The sequence below is a fragment of the Delphinus delphis genome, chromosome 17 (genome assembly GCF_949987515.2).
Source record: "Delphinus delphis chromosome 17, mDelDel1.2, whole genome shotgun sequence".
In the NCBI taxonomy this organism is placed as follows: Eukaryota; Metazoa; Chordata; class Mammalia; order Artiodactyla; family Delphinidae; genus Delphinus; species Delphinus delphis.
The window spans coordinates 4,915,681-4,930,526 of NC_082699.1; the positions used below are offsets into that span (position 1 = coordinate 4,915,681).

General features: G+C 41.6%; 1 protein-coding gene across 1 annotated transcript; it reads right to left on the bottom strand.

The window, feature by feature from the left end:
* Positions 1 to 2,683: 2,683 nt before the first annotated feature.
* Positions 2,684 to 3,724, bottom strand: MOS (MOS proto-oncogene, serine/threonine kinase). The gene has a single exon (XM_060035147.1). It carries the CDS (start codon positions 3,722 to 3,724, stop codon positions 2,684 to 2,686), a length of 1,041 nt encoding a protein of 346 aa, XP_059891130.1.
* Between the last annotated feature and the right edge of the window lie 11,122 nt (positions 3,725 to 14,846).

A 14,846-nucleotide genomic window follows, 5' to 3' on the forward strand; every position in this document is an offset into this window, starting at 1 on the left:
CTTTTGGAGTAAAAGGAGTTTATCTCACAGCACAGAGCTTTTCTTTTAATAGGTGAGTTAAGCCATTTACAGTTAATGAAATCTGACATTTTGTATTATTGTGTTTATGGTTTATAGTGTTGTCTTTCAGTCTGTGTTTGGTTCTTTTGCCTTTTGTTTTGGTACTTCTGCTTTTGAGGAAGCATGTTTGTTGTATTTTTGTTCTGTTATTTCCCTGTCTGTAATGTCCTCAGACTTAGACCATCTCTGCGGGCTTACTTGTATGGACAGTGACAACATTGATGACTTGTGTCTGTTTCCCTCTCCCCTCCTCCACCCCAGTTTAAGTCAGTGGTATTTTTAATACTTCTCTTTGTTCTGTTAAATATGCTTTTACCTCTGACTTGATTTGTCTACTTTAGATAATTTCCTGTGACTTAGCATTTCCAAATGCACAGTCCATGGGCTTATTCTGCGTCCTATCTGGGTAGTCTTCCTACACCTCAAAGACCTCCTTTCTCTGCAACCACAAAGACCATATTTGTTTCCTTGAAAAATGGCCTTTTTGTGGGTTTCTCCAGGCAGCCACACCTTTTTCTCCCTCCAAGCTAACTGGGCTCAGGAGGCTTCTGTGTCTCGTGCCTCCTGCCCCACACCTGGTGACCCTCTCATTTTGCTACATGTTTCCGAGTTCTGCCGTGGCTAGACCCTCCTCAGCACTCTTTGTTCCTTCTTTCCCTCCCAACTCTCGTAAGCTCAGCCCCGTTTGATCTCAGGAGTTTCACCCCAACTTTTGCACTCCACGTGGCCATCTGCTCTTCAGAGAATCTATTTTGCTATGTCCTTCTGGGATCTGCCACTGATAGGTCCCTGGGTCCTCCCCTGAGCTACCCACACAGCTCCCTGCGTTCTTTCCCTACAGGGTCTCTCCAGTCATTAGGCATCACTACTGACATTTGGAATCTGTACATTTTCTGTGTCTCCTAGTGTCCCTGACTATGTGGTTTACAAGGTCCCTTCCCTTGTTCTCTTTGTCACTCTGAATGGTTCCCAGGAGAAGGGAAGATATTTGAGTCTAAGTTTTGGCCATGTTCATTCAGGGAAGTGAATTCTGGACTTTAATATTTTTAGTAGGGATCCTTCTATAGCTGTCAGTCTGGAATGAGATATTCAGCATAGTTAGAATCTTCTTTTAACACACCTGGTAGAACAAACTGACCCACTGTGATTTTTTTTTTTTTTTTATCCATTGTATTTTAAACTTGCCAACATGAACTCCTGTTGCTACAGTACACAGAGGGAAGCATTTGTTGGTGTTGGTCTATGGCTGGTTTGTCCCCAGCTTCATAGACAGAGCTGGCAGCACTGTACCAATATTATACACAGTCATGACGGCTCCCTTTTGCTTCCCTCAAGAACAGTTCTAAATCATGACCTCACTCTGTAGACCCTCTACCCTTAATCACTCTTAACTGAAAAAAAATAGAAGTCCACAGATGAGAACTTCCCCAGTCCCCTTCTTCCTGCTTAAAATCTTACCTGTGGTAGCAGTTGTCCTGCCCCCTTTTGCTCACATCCAGGAGGAGATGCTTTCTCTCCAAGGCTACAGTCTCTTTCCCTGGGCATTACTTTTCATTTCTTCCACAAGTTCTTAAACTTCATCAGTTATCTGTCTCCTCTTGCTTCTTTCACAGATAAATTCACTGACTTTATCCTAAAAGTAAACTAAACCAAATCAACAATTTCAAAACATTTCGGTGTACCTTACCCTTTTAAAGGTTTCTGCTTCTCTCTTCTCATTAACAGTCCAAACACAGCTTCTACATCAAGCCCTTGCTGAAAGTGCTGTTGCCCAGTGGAAGTCAGCTTTGTCCTAATGACAAGGTCCAGGCAACTCATTCTTTTAAACCCATGTACCAGCAGCCATGGCCTTGATTTCTTGGGTGGGCAGTCTGGCTCTCCTTTTCTGCTCTCCTCCATCCCAATGTTAAATTTTACTGTTCCTCGGGGTCATCATTTCTTCTCACATCATATAATCTTTCCTTGTTGTGTCATCTACTTTTGTGTCCAAATAACAGGAAAAGGGACCCAGTTTCGAAGTATTTTAAAGTATATTTAAGTGTTTTATTTTAGCAAAATGTTTCTACTCATGGAATGTACAGGTGCAAAATATCCCAAGAACTCATTAAAAACATTATTCCTTTAAAAATAAATTTATCTCAATTTGTAAATTGTTATGTGTGAAGGTCATTACAAACAAGTAGCTGTTTTGCGGGGGGAGGAGGAGGGAAACAAATCTTTTTTTTAAAAAGTTTTTACTTATTTGGTATGGGAGCAAGTAAACTGTTAATCGTTTAAATTTAGGTATGGAGCATATTATTCGAACTTACAGAAAATTTTGGCATTTTCCAATTCAGTTCTGTTTTGGACAAAGTGGTTTTTATCAATAACAGATTTGAATAAGTGCAATACTATGGAACTGTTGAAGTATCTGTAAAGGGATAAGGTTAGGTCCTAAGTACCACCAGGACTACTAGACTTGTAGCTCTGCTGTTTGTCTCAGAAAAAGCATTTGAGACGAAAGGAGTTTTTAGGAACTTTATTTTCTAAAAATTCATCCTACTATATGTTTTTTCGTACATCTTGACTTCGTTAAAAATGAATAGAAACAAAGACAAAAGCTTATCTGGATGCAGGTTTAGAGTCAGCCCAATTCAGCTTTTAAAGCGCGAAGGTCCACCAGCAGGAGTTCGGCACTTGGCCGCTGCGAAGCCCTGGCCCCCCAGCAGCGCTGGATGACGTTCTCCAGCTTCTTCCCGGGGATGGAGGCGGTGAAGACGGCCGCCGAGAGGGCCGGGCGAAGGTCGTAGGCCACCACGGCGTAGAGCACGTGCTGTCGCTCCCCCGAGTAGGGCGCCTCCCGGGTGGTCATCTGCCAGAGCGTGATGGCGAAGGAATAGATGTCCGCTCGGGGCGTGACGGGCTCTCCTTTCAGGAGCTCCGGCGCTCGGTGGGTGTAGGTGCCGCCCAGGTGGTGAGGGGCCCGCAAGCACAGCACATCTTCTAGCCTCGCGGAGCAGCCGAAGTCACCGATTTTGCAGACGTCCTGCTCGCTGATCAGAATATTGGCCGGCTTGAGGTCCAAGTGCACGATGCTCTGTGAGTGAAGGAAGAGCAGGCCGCTGACCACATCCAGGGAGTACTTGAGACACTTTTCCAGCCCCAGCTGCTCCCCGGCGCCGCAGGCAGGCCCCTGGTCCTCGGGGCAGCCGGTGGCGCCGTAGATGACCTGGTGCAGAGTGACGTCGCCCCCGAACTCCATGATGATGGTCCCCAGGCTGTCGAAGCCCGCGGGCGCGCGCGTGCTGGCCGCTACCACGCGCACTATGTTGGCGTGGCGGAGCCGAGCGATGTTGAGCTCGGCCCAGAAGCTGCGCCGGGAGGCTAGCCGGTTCTTGGTGCGCTTGCTCACCTGCTTGATGGCCACGGGCACGCCGTGGTAGGTGGCCTTGTACACGGAGCCGAAGCCGCCGGCTCCCAGCCTGCGCAGCAGGCGCACCTGCTCCCAGTCGATGGAGCACCAGGCCAGCCGGCGCGGGAGGCGGGGGGCCCGGGGCGGGGTGCCCCCCGCCAAGAGCCTGCCTGCCGGCCCCGGGAGCTCGCAGGGGCTGCTGCAGGGCCGCGAGTCCCCCGACGGGGACAGGTCGCCCGGCAGGTGAGGGCGCCGCGGGAGAGGCGAGGGCATCCCTCCGGCCGCGTGGACCCCGCCGGGGCGCAGGTGAGCGGGCAGGGCAGAGGAGACCCCGCGGGCCTGCAGGCGTCGCTGGCTGCCACCGCCTCTGCTCCACTCCAGCGTTTGTCTCCTCTGTCTTCCCCAAATGAGCCCCATCTGTGCTGGTACTCAGCGAGGGATTTTATCAGATGGGGAAACAGCCTGAACGAAGCACGACAATCCCATTCAGATGAAAGCATTTCCCTTCAACGCTTAAAGTGCATTCGTATAAAAAGAAGCCCTGGAGAAGGGTGCACCGGATAAACCGCCCCGAGCGGCCCCAGGCCTCACCCCTCTTTTACACAATTTCTTTACTTATTATAAAGCAGGCTTCTTTCCCCCAAGTCTCATCCGCTGAGCGTCATCAGTCCTCAGACTAAAGAGACCACAACAGTGCAATGAAATGTTTTCACACTTTGCAGGCTATAATGATTGTCAGTTTATTCTCCAGCTGCATTAAATCACTTCCAGCAGTTATCGACAGGAAGAATTGAAACACGAACAGCTGACATTTGTTGAACCGATTACAGGGAAAATTAGGTGCAACGTTCATATAGGGATAAAAAATGGTAATCTGAAAGTAATCGATCCAAACAGAATCACTGATACAGGTCAAAACACAAGCCCCCTAAATTCATCGGAGAAAGGAAAATGCAGCTTACGTAGCAAATTAGCAAGATTTTTTTTTCCACATCTTTATTGGAGTATAAATCCTTTACAATGTTGTGTTAGTTTCCGCTATACAACAAAGTGAATCAGCTATATTCTTAGCAACCTATCAACTCCCTAGCAGCCCTTCAGGTCCACCCAGCCAGCTCACTTGCAGAAGAGATTCTAGGCTTCTCAACAAATGACTTACAGAAGTTTTGAAGCAGTTTTGAAGGTAGAGGAGGAAAAAGCACAAAAATGATTCAGAGCCATGACCAGAGCTTCAAATAATAACAAATATGAGAGAATCCCAGGAGAGGAAAAATCCGAAGAAATAAAAGCGGCACAGAATCATATAATGTGGAAAACCAGATGTTGAAATTAAATCCAGGGTTGTGCTGTCCAGCTGTAAGTTCTTCCGTTCTAATTTTTATAATAAAAAAACAATTTTCATTCCATACCTTTGGAACAAAGACTGACAATGTTACCCTGTTCGAGAAAAAACAAAGGAAAATGAAAGGATCTACCTTTTGAAAAATCAAATGGTAAAGTTCTGTCCTGACTTACTGCACTTAGAGCATGTGGGTGATGTGTAACCACATTTTTCTAATGATAGGTCTATGCTTCTGAAGTATATTTGTTCCAAGAAGATGTTAATAAACACAGTCCATTTACATAAGCCATTGAAAGTCCTTTGAGCCCTAGGATAAGATTTCTGTTCTATCAATGTGTTACTCCTCTGACTTAGCATGTGTTATCACGTATAATATTCAACCTGTTTGAGCCTCAACCTTTTTACTTAAGAAATTAGGATAATTATTAAAGTAAACTTTTTTATTTTGGAACAAAGTTTGGGGAGCCCTGTCTGGAGTAATAACAAAAAACTAAAAAATGTAAACTATGAAATATTTTAGTAGAAATGCAGTTGTGTCAAACCTGACATATGAAAGGATGGCAGTGAATAGAGTAAAATAAGAAAGTAACAAAATTATATTCTGTAAGTCTATATTGCAAACTCTATTTAATAGCCATCGTATAGTTGGAATTATAATCTAGGTCTCTGAAACTGTTATATGGTATCGGGAATGCTGTGAATATTAGCCAGATAAGAGCAGTGGAGTGCCTTAACCTTCTTGGTATTACACACAATGCAAAATGATGTGACTTATTATAATATGATCTTTATTTTTAAGATAATAGCATAAACAATTCATTCTTCACAGTTTGACTTTATTATCTACATAAAATGTAAGGTATTAATGAAAATAATGGTACTCTGTCCATTCACAAATCCCAAGTTCATTAGCTCCATCATCTGCCAATCTGCCCAAGAGTATTTAATTGAATATCCAATCTCTGGGGCCAAATGGCCTGGGTTTCTTACTGTCCCCCAGTTTCCTTGTCTGCAAAATGAGGAAAATATGCCTACCTCAGGATTGTTGTCAAGATTAACAGAGTTCCAAATACTATCAGGGCCTGATTAGTAATACCTAAATGCTAATTATTATTTATGAAACTCATAAAAAGATGTATATGGGATTATAATAATAAGATCTGTCAGACAGTATTGGTTTAAAATGTACCCTACCAGGGCTGAAGTAACATCATTTTATCATGTTAAACCAATTTAAAGTTTAATTAGAGTATTTTTTTCTGCACTTAAGTTTTGTTTGAGGTTAAAGACATAAGGGCATGTTGCCTTATTGTTATACACTAAAGATATGGAGGGTTCACACTGATCTGATCAAATGCAGTAACTTTGTCATCCTGAAATAAATTAGGCAAAGAATAAGACGTGTTGAAAACAGAGGATGCACTGTCTCCCCTAGAATTGCAGATGAAACACAGGAAACTCGAGGGACTGGGCACCTACAGGTAAGAAAAGGCTCTCAGGTTCTAAGAGTAAATAGAGGCTTGACATTTTCTGCTCTTTGACTGACAGCCTGGCTGTGAAGAGATCCTTCAGCATCTGGCAAGTGACAGCATATTTATCACAAGATGTGACAACAGGTGACAGAATTAATAGCTTATTGAATTTGATTTCAATCACAGAGACTGAGGGCAGCGCTGGTTGGAGGAGTGTCTGCATACAAGTATTACATGCTTTAAAGATTTTGTTTGAGAACCTCTACTTGGGGTAAAAATTCTAATATCATTTTGTAAATAATAGTTATTATATATTATCTTATTTTTTAAAAAAAATTATTTATTTATCTGGCTGCTCTGGGTCTTACTTGCGGCATGCAGGATTTTTGTTTCCACCTGTTGAATCTTTAGTTGTGGCATTCGGGATCTAGTTCCCTGACCAGGAATAGAACCCTGGCCCCGTGCATTGGGAGCGCAGAGTGTCTTTGTTTTTGAATTTTTCGAATTTAATTTTATTTATTTTTTTATACCGGAGGTTCTTATTAGTTATCCATTTTATACATATTAGTGTACATATGTCAATCCCAATCTCCCTATTCATCACACCACCACCACCCCCCCACCACTTTCCCCCCTTGGTGTCCATATGTTTGTTCTCTACATCTGTGTCTATTTCTGCCCTGCAAGCCGGTTCATCTGTACCATTTTTCTAGGTTCCACATGTGTTAATATTTGTTTTTCTCTTTCCAACTTCACTCTGTATGACAGTCTCTAGATCCATCCACGTCTCTACAAATGACCCAATTTTGTTCCTTTTTATGGCTGAGTAATATTCCATTGTATATATGTACCATATCTTCTTTATCCATTCGTCTGTCAATGGGCATTTAGGTTGCTTCCATGTCCTGGCTATTGTAAATAGTGCTGCAATGAACATTGGGGTCCATGTTTCTTTCTTTTCTTTTTTTTTTTTTTGTGGTATGCGGGCCTCCCACTGTTGTGGCCTCTCCCGTTGCAGAGCACAGGCTCCAGACGCGCGGGACCAGTGGCCATGGCTCACAGGCCCAGCCGCTCCGCAGCACGTGGGATCCTCCCAGACCAGGGCATGAACCCGTGCTCCCTGCGTCGGCAGGCGGACTCCCAACCACTGCGCCACCAAGGAAGTTTCTTTTTGAATTATGGTTTTCTCTGGGTATATGCCCAGTAGTAGGATTGCTGGTTCATATGGTAATTCTATTTTTAGTCTTTTAAGGAACCTCCATACTATTCTCCTAAGTGGCTGTATCAATTTCCATTCCCACCAGCAGTGCAAGAGGGTTCCCTTTTCTCCACACCCTCTCCAGCGTTTGTTGTTTGTAGATTTTCTGATGATACCCATTCTAACTGGTGTGAAGTGATACCTCATTGCAGTTTTGATTTGCATTTCTCTAATGATTAGTGATGTTGGAGCATCCTTTCATGTGTTTGTTGGCAGTCTGTATATCTTCTTTGGAGAAATGTCTATTTAGGTCTTCTGCCCATTTTTTGATTGGATTGTTTGTTTTTTTAATATTGACCTGCATGAGCTGTTTATATATTTTGAAGATTAATCCTTGGTCCGTTGATTCGTTTGCAAATATTTTCTCCCATTCTGAGGGTTGTCTTTTTGTCTTGTTTGTAGTTTCCTTTGCTTTGCAAAAGCTTTTAAGTTTCATTAGGTCCAATTTGTTTATTTTTGTTCTTATTTCCATTACTCTAGGAGGTGGGTCAAAAAAGATCTTGCTGTGATTTATGTCAAAGAGTGTTCTTCCTATGTTTTCCTCTAAGAGTTTTATAGTGTCCGGTCTTACATTTAGGTCTCTAATCCATTTTGAGTTTATTTTGTGTATGGTGTTAGGGAGTGTTCTGATTTCATTCTTTTACGTGTAGCTGTCCAGTTTTCCCAACACCACTTATTGAAGTGACTGTCTTTTCTCCATTGTATTTCCTTGCCTCCTTTGTCATAGAATAGTTGCCCATAGGTGTGTGGGTTTATCTCTGGGCTTTCTGTCCTGTTCCATTGATCTATATTTCTGTTTTCGTGCCAATACCATATTGTCTTGATTACTGTAGCTTTGTAGTATAGAATGAAGTCAGGGAGCCTGATTCCTCCAGCTCCGTTTTTTTCCCTCAAGACTGCTTGGGCTATTTGGAGTCTTTTGTGTCTCCATACAAATTTTAAGATTTTTTTGTTCTAGTTCTGTAAAAAATGCCATTGGTAATTTGAAAGGGATTGCATTGAATCTGTAGATTGCTTTGGGTAGTAGAGTCATTTTCACAATATTGATTCTTCCAATCCAAGAGCATGGTATATCTCTCCATCTGTTTGTATCATCTTTAATTTCTTTCATCAGTGTCTTATAGTTTTCTTCATACAGGTCTTTTGTCTCCCTAGGTAGGTTTATTCCTAGGTATTTTATTCTTTTTGTTGCAATGGTAAATGGGGGTGTTTCCATAATTTCTCTTTCAGATTTTTCATCATTAGTATATAGGAATGCAAGAGATTTCTGTGCATTAATTTTGTATCCTGCAACTTTACCAAATTCATTGATTAGCTCTAGTAGTTTTCTGGGTGTCATCTTTAGGATTCTCTATGTATAGTGTCATGTCATCTGCAAACGGTGACAGTTTTACTTCTTCTCTTCCAATTTGTATTCCTTTTATTTCTTTTTCTCCCCTGATTGCCGTGGCTAGGACAAAGCTATGTTGAATAATAGAGGCGAGAGTGGACATCCTTGTCTTGTTCCTGATCTTAGAGGAAATGCTTTCAGGTTTTCACCATTGAGAATGATATTTTCTGTGGGTTTGTCATATATGGCCTTTATTATGTTGATGTAGGTTCCCTCTATGCCCACTTTCTGGAGAGTTTTTATCATAAATGGGTGTTGCATTTTGTCAAAAGCTTTTTCTGCCTCTATTGAGATGATCATTTGATTTTTATTCTTCAATTTATTAATATGGTTTATCACATTGATTGATTTGCGTATATTGAAGAATCCTTGCATCCCTGGGATAAATCCCAATTGATCATGGTGTATGATCCTTTTAATGTGTTGTTGGATTCTGTTTGCTAGTATTTTGTGGAGGATTTTTGCATCTATATTCATCAGTGATATTGGTCTGTAATTTTCTTTTCTTGTAGTATCTTTTTCTGGTTTTGGCATCAGGGTGATGGTGGCCTCATAGAATGAGTTTGGGAGTGTTCCTTCCTCTGCAATTTTTTGGAAGAGTTTGAGAAGGATAGGTGTTAGCTCTTCTCAACGTTTGATAGAATTCACCTGTGAAGCCATCTGGTCCTGGACTTTCATTTTTTGGAAGTTTTTTTTTTTTTTTTTTTTTTTGCGGTATGTGGGCCTCTCACTGTTGTGGCCTCTCCTGTTGTGGAGCACAGGCTCTGGATGCACAGGCTTAGTGGCCATGGCTCACGGGCCCAGCCGCTCTGCGGCATGTGGGATCTTCCCGGACCAGGGCACGAACCCGTGTCCCCAGCATCGGCAGGCGGACTCTCAACCACTGCACCACCAGGGAAGCCCTGTTGGAAGATTTTTAATCACAGTTTCAATTTCATTCCTTGTGATTGGTCTGTTCATATTTTCTATTTCTTCCTGGTTTAGTCTTGGAGGGTTATCCCTTTCTAGGAATTTGTCCATTTCTTCCAGGTTGTCCATTTTATTGGCATAGAGTTGATTGCAGTAGTCTCTTAGGATGCTTTGTATTTCTGCGGTGTCTGTTTTAACTTCTCCTTTTTCATTTCTAATTTTATTGATTTGAGTCCTCTCCCTCTTTTTCTTTCTGGCTAATGGTTTATCAATTTTGTTTATCTTCTCAAAGAACCAGCTTTTAGTTTTATTGATCTTTGTTTCTGTTTCATTGAGTTCTGCTCTGATCTTTATGATTTCTTTCCTTCTACTTACTTTGGGTTTTGTTTGTTCTTCTTTCTCTAGTTTCTTTAGGTGTAAGGTTAGATTGTTTATTTGAGATTTTTCTTGTTTCTTGAGGTAGGCTTGTATTGCTATAAACTTCCCTCTTAGAACTGCTTTTGCTGCATCCATAGGTTTTGGATTGCCATGTTTTCATTGTAATTCATCTCTAGGTATTTTTTGATTTCCTCAGTGAACTCTTGGTTATTTAGTAACGTGTTGTTTAGCCTCCATGTGTTTGTGTTTTTTACATTTTTTTCTCTGTAATTGATTTATAATCTCATAGCATTGTGGTCAGAAAAGATGCTTGATATGATTTCAATTTTCTTAAATTTACTGAGGCTTGATCTGTGACCCAAGACGTGATCTATCCTAGAGAATATCCATGTGCACTTGAGAAGAAAGTGTAATCTGTTTCTGGATGGAATGTCCTGTAAGTATCAGTTAAATCTATCTGGTCTATTGTGTCATTTAAAGCTTGTGTTTCCTTATTAATTTTCTGTTTGGATGATCTGTCCATTGGTGTAAGTGAGGTGTTAAAGTCCCCCTCTATTATTGTGTTACTGTTGATTTCCTCTTTTGTAGCTGTTAGCAGTTGCCTTATGTATTGAGGTGCTCCTAAGTTGGATGCATGTATATTTATAATTGTTATATCTTCTTCTTGGACTGATCCCTTGATCATTATGTAGTGTCCTTCCTTGTCTCTTGTAACAGTCTTTATTTTAAAGTCTATTTTATCTGATATGAGTATTGCTACTCCAGCTTTCTTTTGATTTCCATTTGCATGGAGTATCTTTTTCCATCCCCTCACTTTCAGTCTGTATGTGTCCCTAGGTCTGAAGTGGGTCCCTTGTGGACAGCATATATATGGGTCTTGTTTTTGTATCCATTCAGGGAGCCTGTGTCTTTTGGTTGGAGCATTTAATCTATTCACATTTAAGGTAATTATCAATATGTATGTTCCTGTTACCATTTTCTGAATTGTTTTGGGTTTGTTTTTGTAGGTCCTGTTCTTCTCTTGTGTTTCCCACTTAGAGAAGTTCCTTTAGCATTTGTTGTAGAGCTGGTTTGGTGGTGCTGAATTCTCTTAGCTTTTGCTTGTCTTAAAGCTTTTTATTTCTCCATCGAATCTGAATGAGATCCTTGCCAGGTAGAGTAATCTTGGTTGTAGGTTCTTCCCTTTCATCACTTAAATATATCATGCCACTCCCTTCTGGCTTGTAGAGTTTCTGCTGAGAAATCAGCTGTTAACTTTATGGGAGTTCCCTCGTATTTTATTTGTCATTTTTCCCTTGTTGCTTTCAATAATTTTTCTCTGTTTTTAATTTTTGTCAGTTTGATTACTATGTGTCTCAGCATATTTCTCCTTGGGTTAATCTTGCCTGGGACTCTCTGTGCCTCCTGGACTTGGGTGGCTGTTTCCTTTCCCACGTTAGGGAAGTTTTCGACTATAATCTCTTCAAATATTTTCTCGGGTCCTTCCTCTCTCTCTTTTCCTTCTGGGAGCCCTATAATGCAAATGTTGTTGTGTTTAATATTGTCCCAGAGGTCTCTTAGGCTGTCTTCATTTCTTTTCATTCTTTTTTCTTTATTCTGTTTTCCTGGCATTGAGTTCCACAATTCTGTGTTCCAGATCACTTATCCGTTCTTCTGCCTCAGTTTTTCTGCCATTGATTCCTTCTAGTGTAGTTTTTATTTCAGTTATTGTATTGTTCACCTCTGTTTGTTTGTTCTTTAATTCTTCTAGGTCTTTGTTAAACATTTCTTGCATCTTCTCAATCTTTGCCTCCATTCTTTTTCCGAGGTCCTGGATCATCTTCACTATCATTATTCTGTATTCTTTTCTGGAAGGTTGCCTGTCTCTGCTTCATTTAGTTGTTTTTCTGGGATTTTATCTTGTTCCTTCATCTGGTACATAGCCCTCTGCCTTTTCATCTTGTCTGTCTTTCTGTGAATGTGCTGCAGGACTGTAGTTCTTCTTACTTCTGCTGTCTGCCTTCTGGTGGATGAGGCTATCTAAGAGGCTTGTGCAAGTTTCCTGATGGGAGGGACTGGTGGTGGGTAGAGCTGTGTGTTGTTCTGGTGGGCCGAGCTCAGTAGAGCTCAGTAAAACTTTAATCCGCTTGTCTGCTGATGGGTGGGGCTGGGTTCCCTCCCTGTTGGTTGTTTGGCCTGAGGCCACCCAACACTGGAGCCTACCCGGCTCTTTGGTGTGGCTAATGGTGGACTCCAGGAGGGCTCATGCCAAGGAGTACTTCCCAGAACTTCTGCTGCCAGTGTTCTTGTCCCCACGGTGAGCCACAGGCACCCCCTGCCTCTGCAGGAGACCCTCCAGCACTAGCAGGTAGGTTTGGTTCAGTCTGGGAGCGCAGAGTGTTAACCACTGGATCACCAGGGACATCACTATCCTAATTCTTAATTACAGTGTAGAATTCCAATTTTAAGCCTTTGGGTGTTATATTTCTTTTTGAGCTTGCCTATGCTTTAAAAAATTAGGTGTATTTGCTTAAAACCCATTCTTATAATTTTAGCTTTATACAAATACATATATAGTTATATACATTCCACCAAAGGAGTAAACACAAAGTTGTGTTTTACAGCACCCCAGTGCTTTTTGGAAGTAAGGCAGTTTTTAAGTTGGTAAAAACAGAATTGCTTACAGTCTTGTGTGTGTGTGTCTGGATGGATGAATAGATAGATGATAGGTTTTGTATATATACATGTAATTCTTTTTAGTGATTAAAAATTGCCTTACTCGCTATCTCTTATTAGATTAAAACTTTAAAAATATGACTTTTTAATCTATTTATATCTATATAAAATATATAATATGTCTTCTCAATGCCTCTTATTAGATTAAGACCTTTTAAATTTGAAATGCAAACAATTCCTTTCTCATCTGACCTTCTGCAATCTAGACTAATCCGAGGAGAGATTTACTTCATGTTCATGTATTCTGAAATACTTAACTGTTCTATAATGGACAAAAGGAATGTTCTCATTATTTCTAGGGCATGCCTCCTTAACAGCATGAGGATTTCAGTGCTCATGCTTTAAAGCTTAATCTTATATGAGATAAAGAACTAGTACTTCTGTAGTGACGATCCTGGCACCACTGGTCCACATGTTTGGAAGTGGAACATCAGGAAACTTGGAACTCCACACAAGATGATTTTAGATGAGTCTGGCAGAGGAGGAGCCCAAGTATTAGAAGGTCTTTAGGGCTTGTTGAGATCGGGGAGCCTGGGGTACAGTCTCAGTGGGTCCTATTTGGGCAGGAGGTGGAGAAAGAACCTTCTGGAGGGCTTCCCCTCAATATTTCTCTCAACGTGTTTAGTGTGGTTTTGGCCGCTTTCTTGGTAGCTTGTGTCAGAGCCTCGTCTCCTCTTTCCGTGATACTGTGAATCAATCTGGTTGTCATGGTGATTTCCCTGGGTTTCTTTCAGATGTTTCAGTATATCATAGTCCCAGGATTCATAAAGGGGAAATTAAAATTTGGGGTCATCTCTAGTGTGACTATTGTGGATTTTAGAGACCACTCACTGTGATGGGCTGGTACTAGCAGAAGAAAGTTGGAAAATCCTTTCTGACATTCAGACATGGTGGTGCCCATGTTGTGTCAATCTAGCCTAGGAAGGAAAACAGGATATTAAATCCCTTTATTGGCTGTCACAGGAAAGATATAAAAAGGGTGTGTGTGTGTGTGTGTGTGTGTGTGTGTGCGTGTGAAACAGAGGCTAGACAAAAAGATTTCATTTCTGATTCTTACCTGAGGCTAGAGGCTGCTGAACTCAACAGAGTTGAGTACTGGGTCCTTACGTGGTGACCTAAGACAGCAAAGGGCAGGTGGGGAGGGGAAGACAGAAGCTTCTAAAGGTCAATTCTGCAGCCTCACGGCTGAGCTCAGGCCCCCTGCTGCAACAAGTTCTGCTGACCATGCAGAATTCTCGTGGAAATAAAGATCGCGGTCTCAGACTTTAAGATTCCATCACTTACTACTAATCTGTACTCAGAACGAAGAAATAGAGAAGCATACACACATCAGGGGCTTCACTCCCTGGCCTTCTCTGGACCTTTGGCTTGCTCTTTTAATCACCTTTTTGTGAAACAAATGCGAGGAACTTAATTTAGCAACTTCAGCAACCCACTTACTTGGGCAACTCAGAACATTTCTGAGAATTATTTTTGCGTGTGTGCAAGGGTCGCCTATGAAACAATGAAGGATGTAAAAGTGGGTCCCTGTGTCATACGGGAGTTGTGGGTGCTTCTGGGAGGAACGAGTAGAATCTTTACCTAAACATTTCCTAGAGCTTCAACTCAGGATACCAGCGAGCACTTACTAAATGCAGTTGACCCCTGAATAGCATGGTTTTTTGGATGTGCAGGTCCACGTAAATGTGGATTTTTCCCAATAAATACATTCTACAATACTACATGATTCATAGTTGGTTGAATCTGAGAACGTGGAACCTCAGATATGGAGGGATGACTGTAAAGTTATACGTGGAGTTTTGGCTGCATGGGGGTTGTTGCCCCTCACCCCACGACGTCCAAGGGTCAAGTGTATATGTTCCTTTATTCACAGAAACATTTGATTTTAGGCTTTTGTATGTATTAGATCACTACTGTATAATTTTAAACTG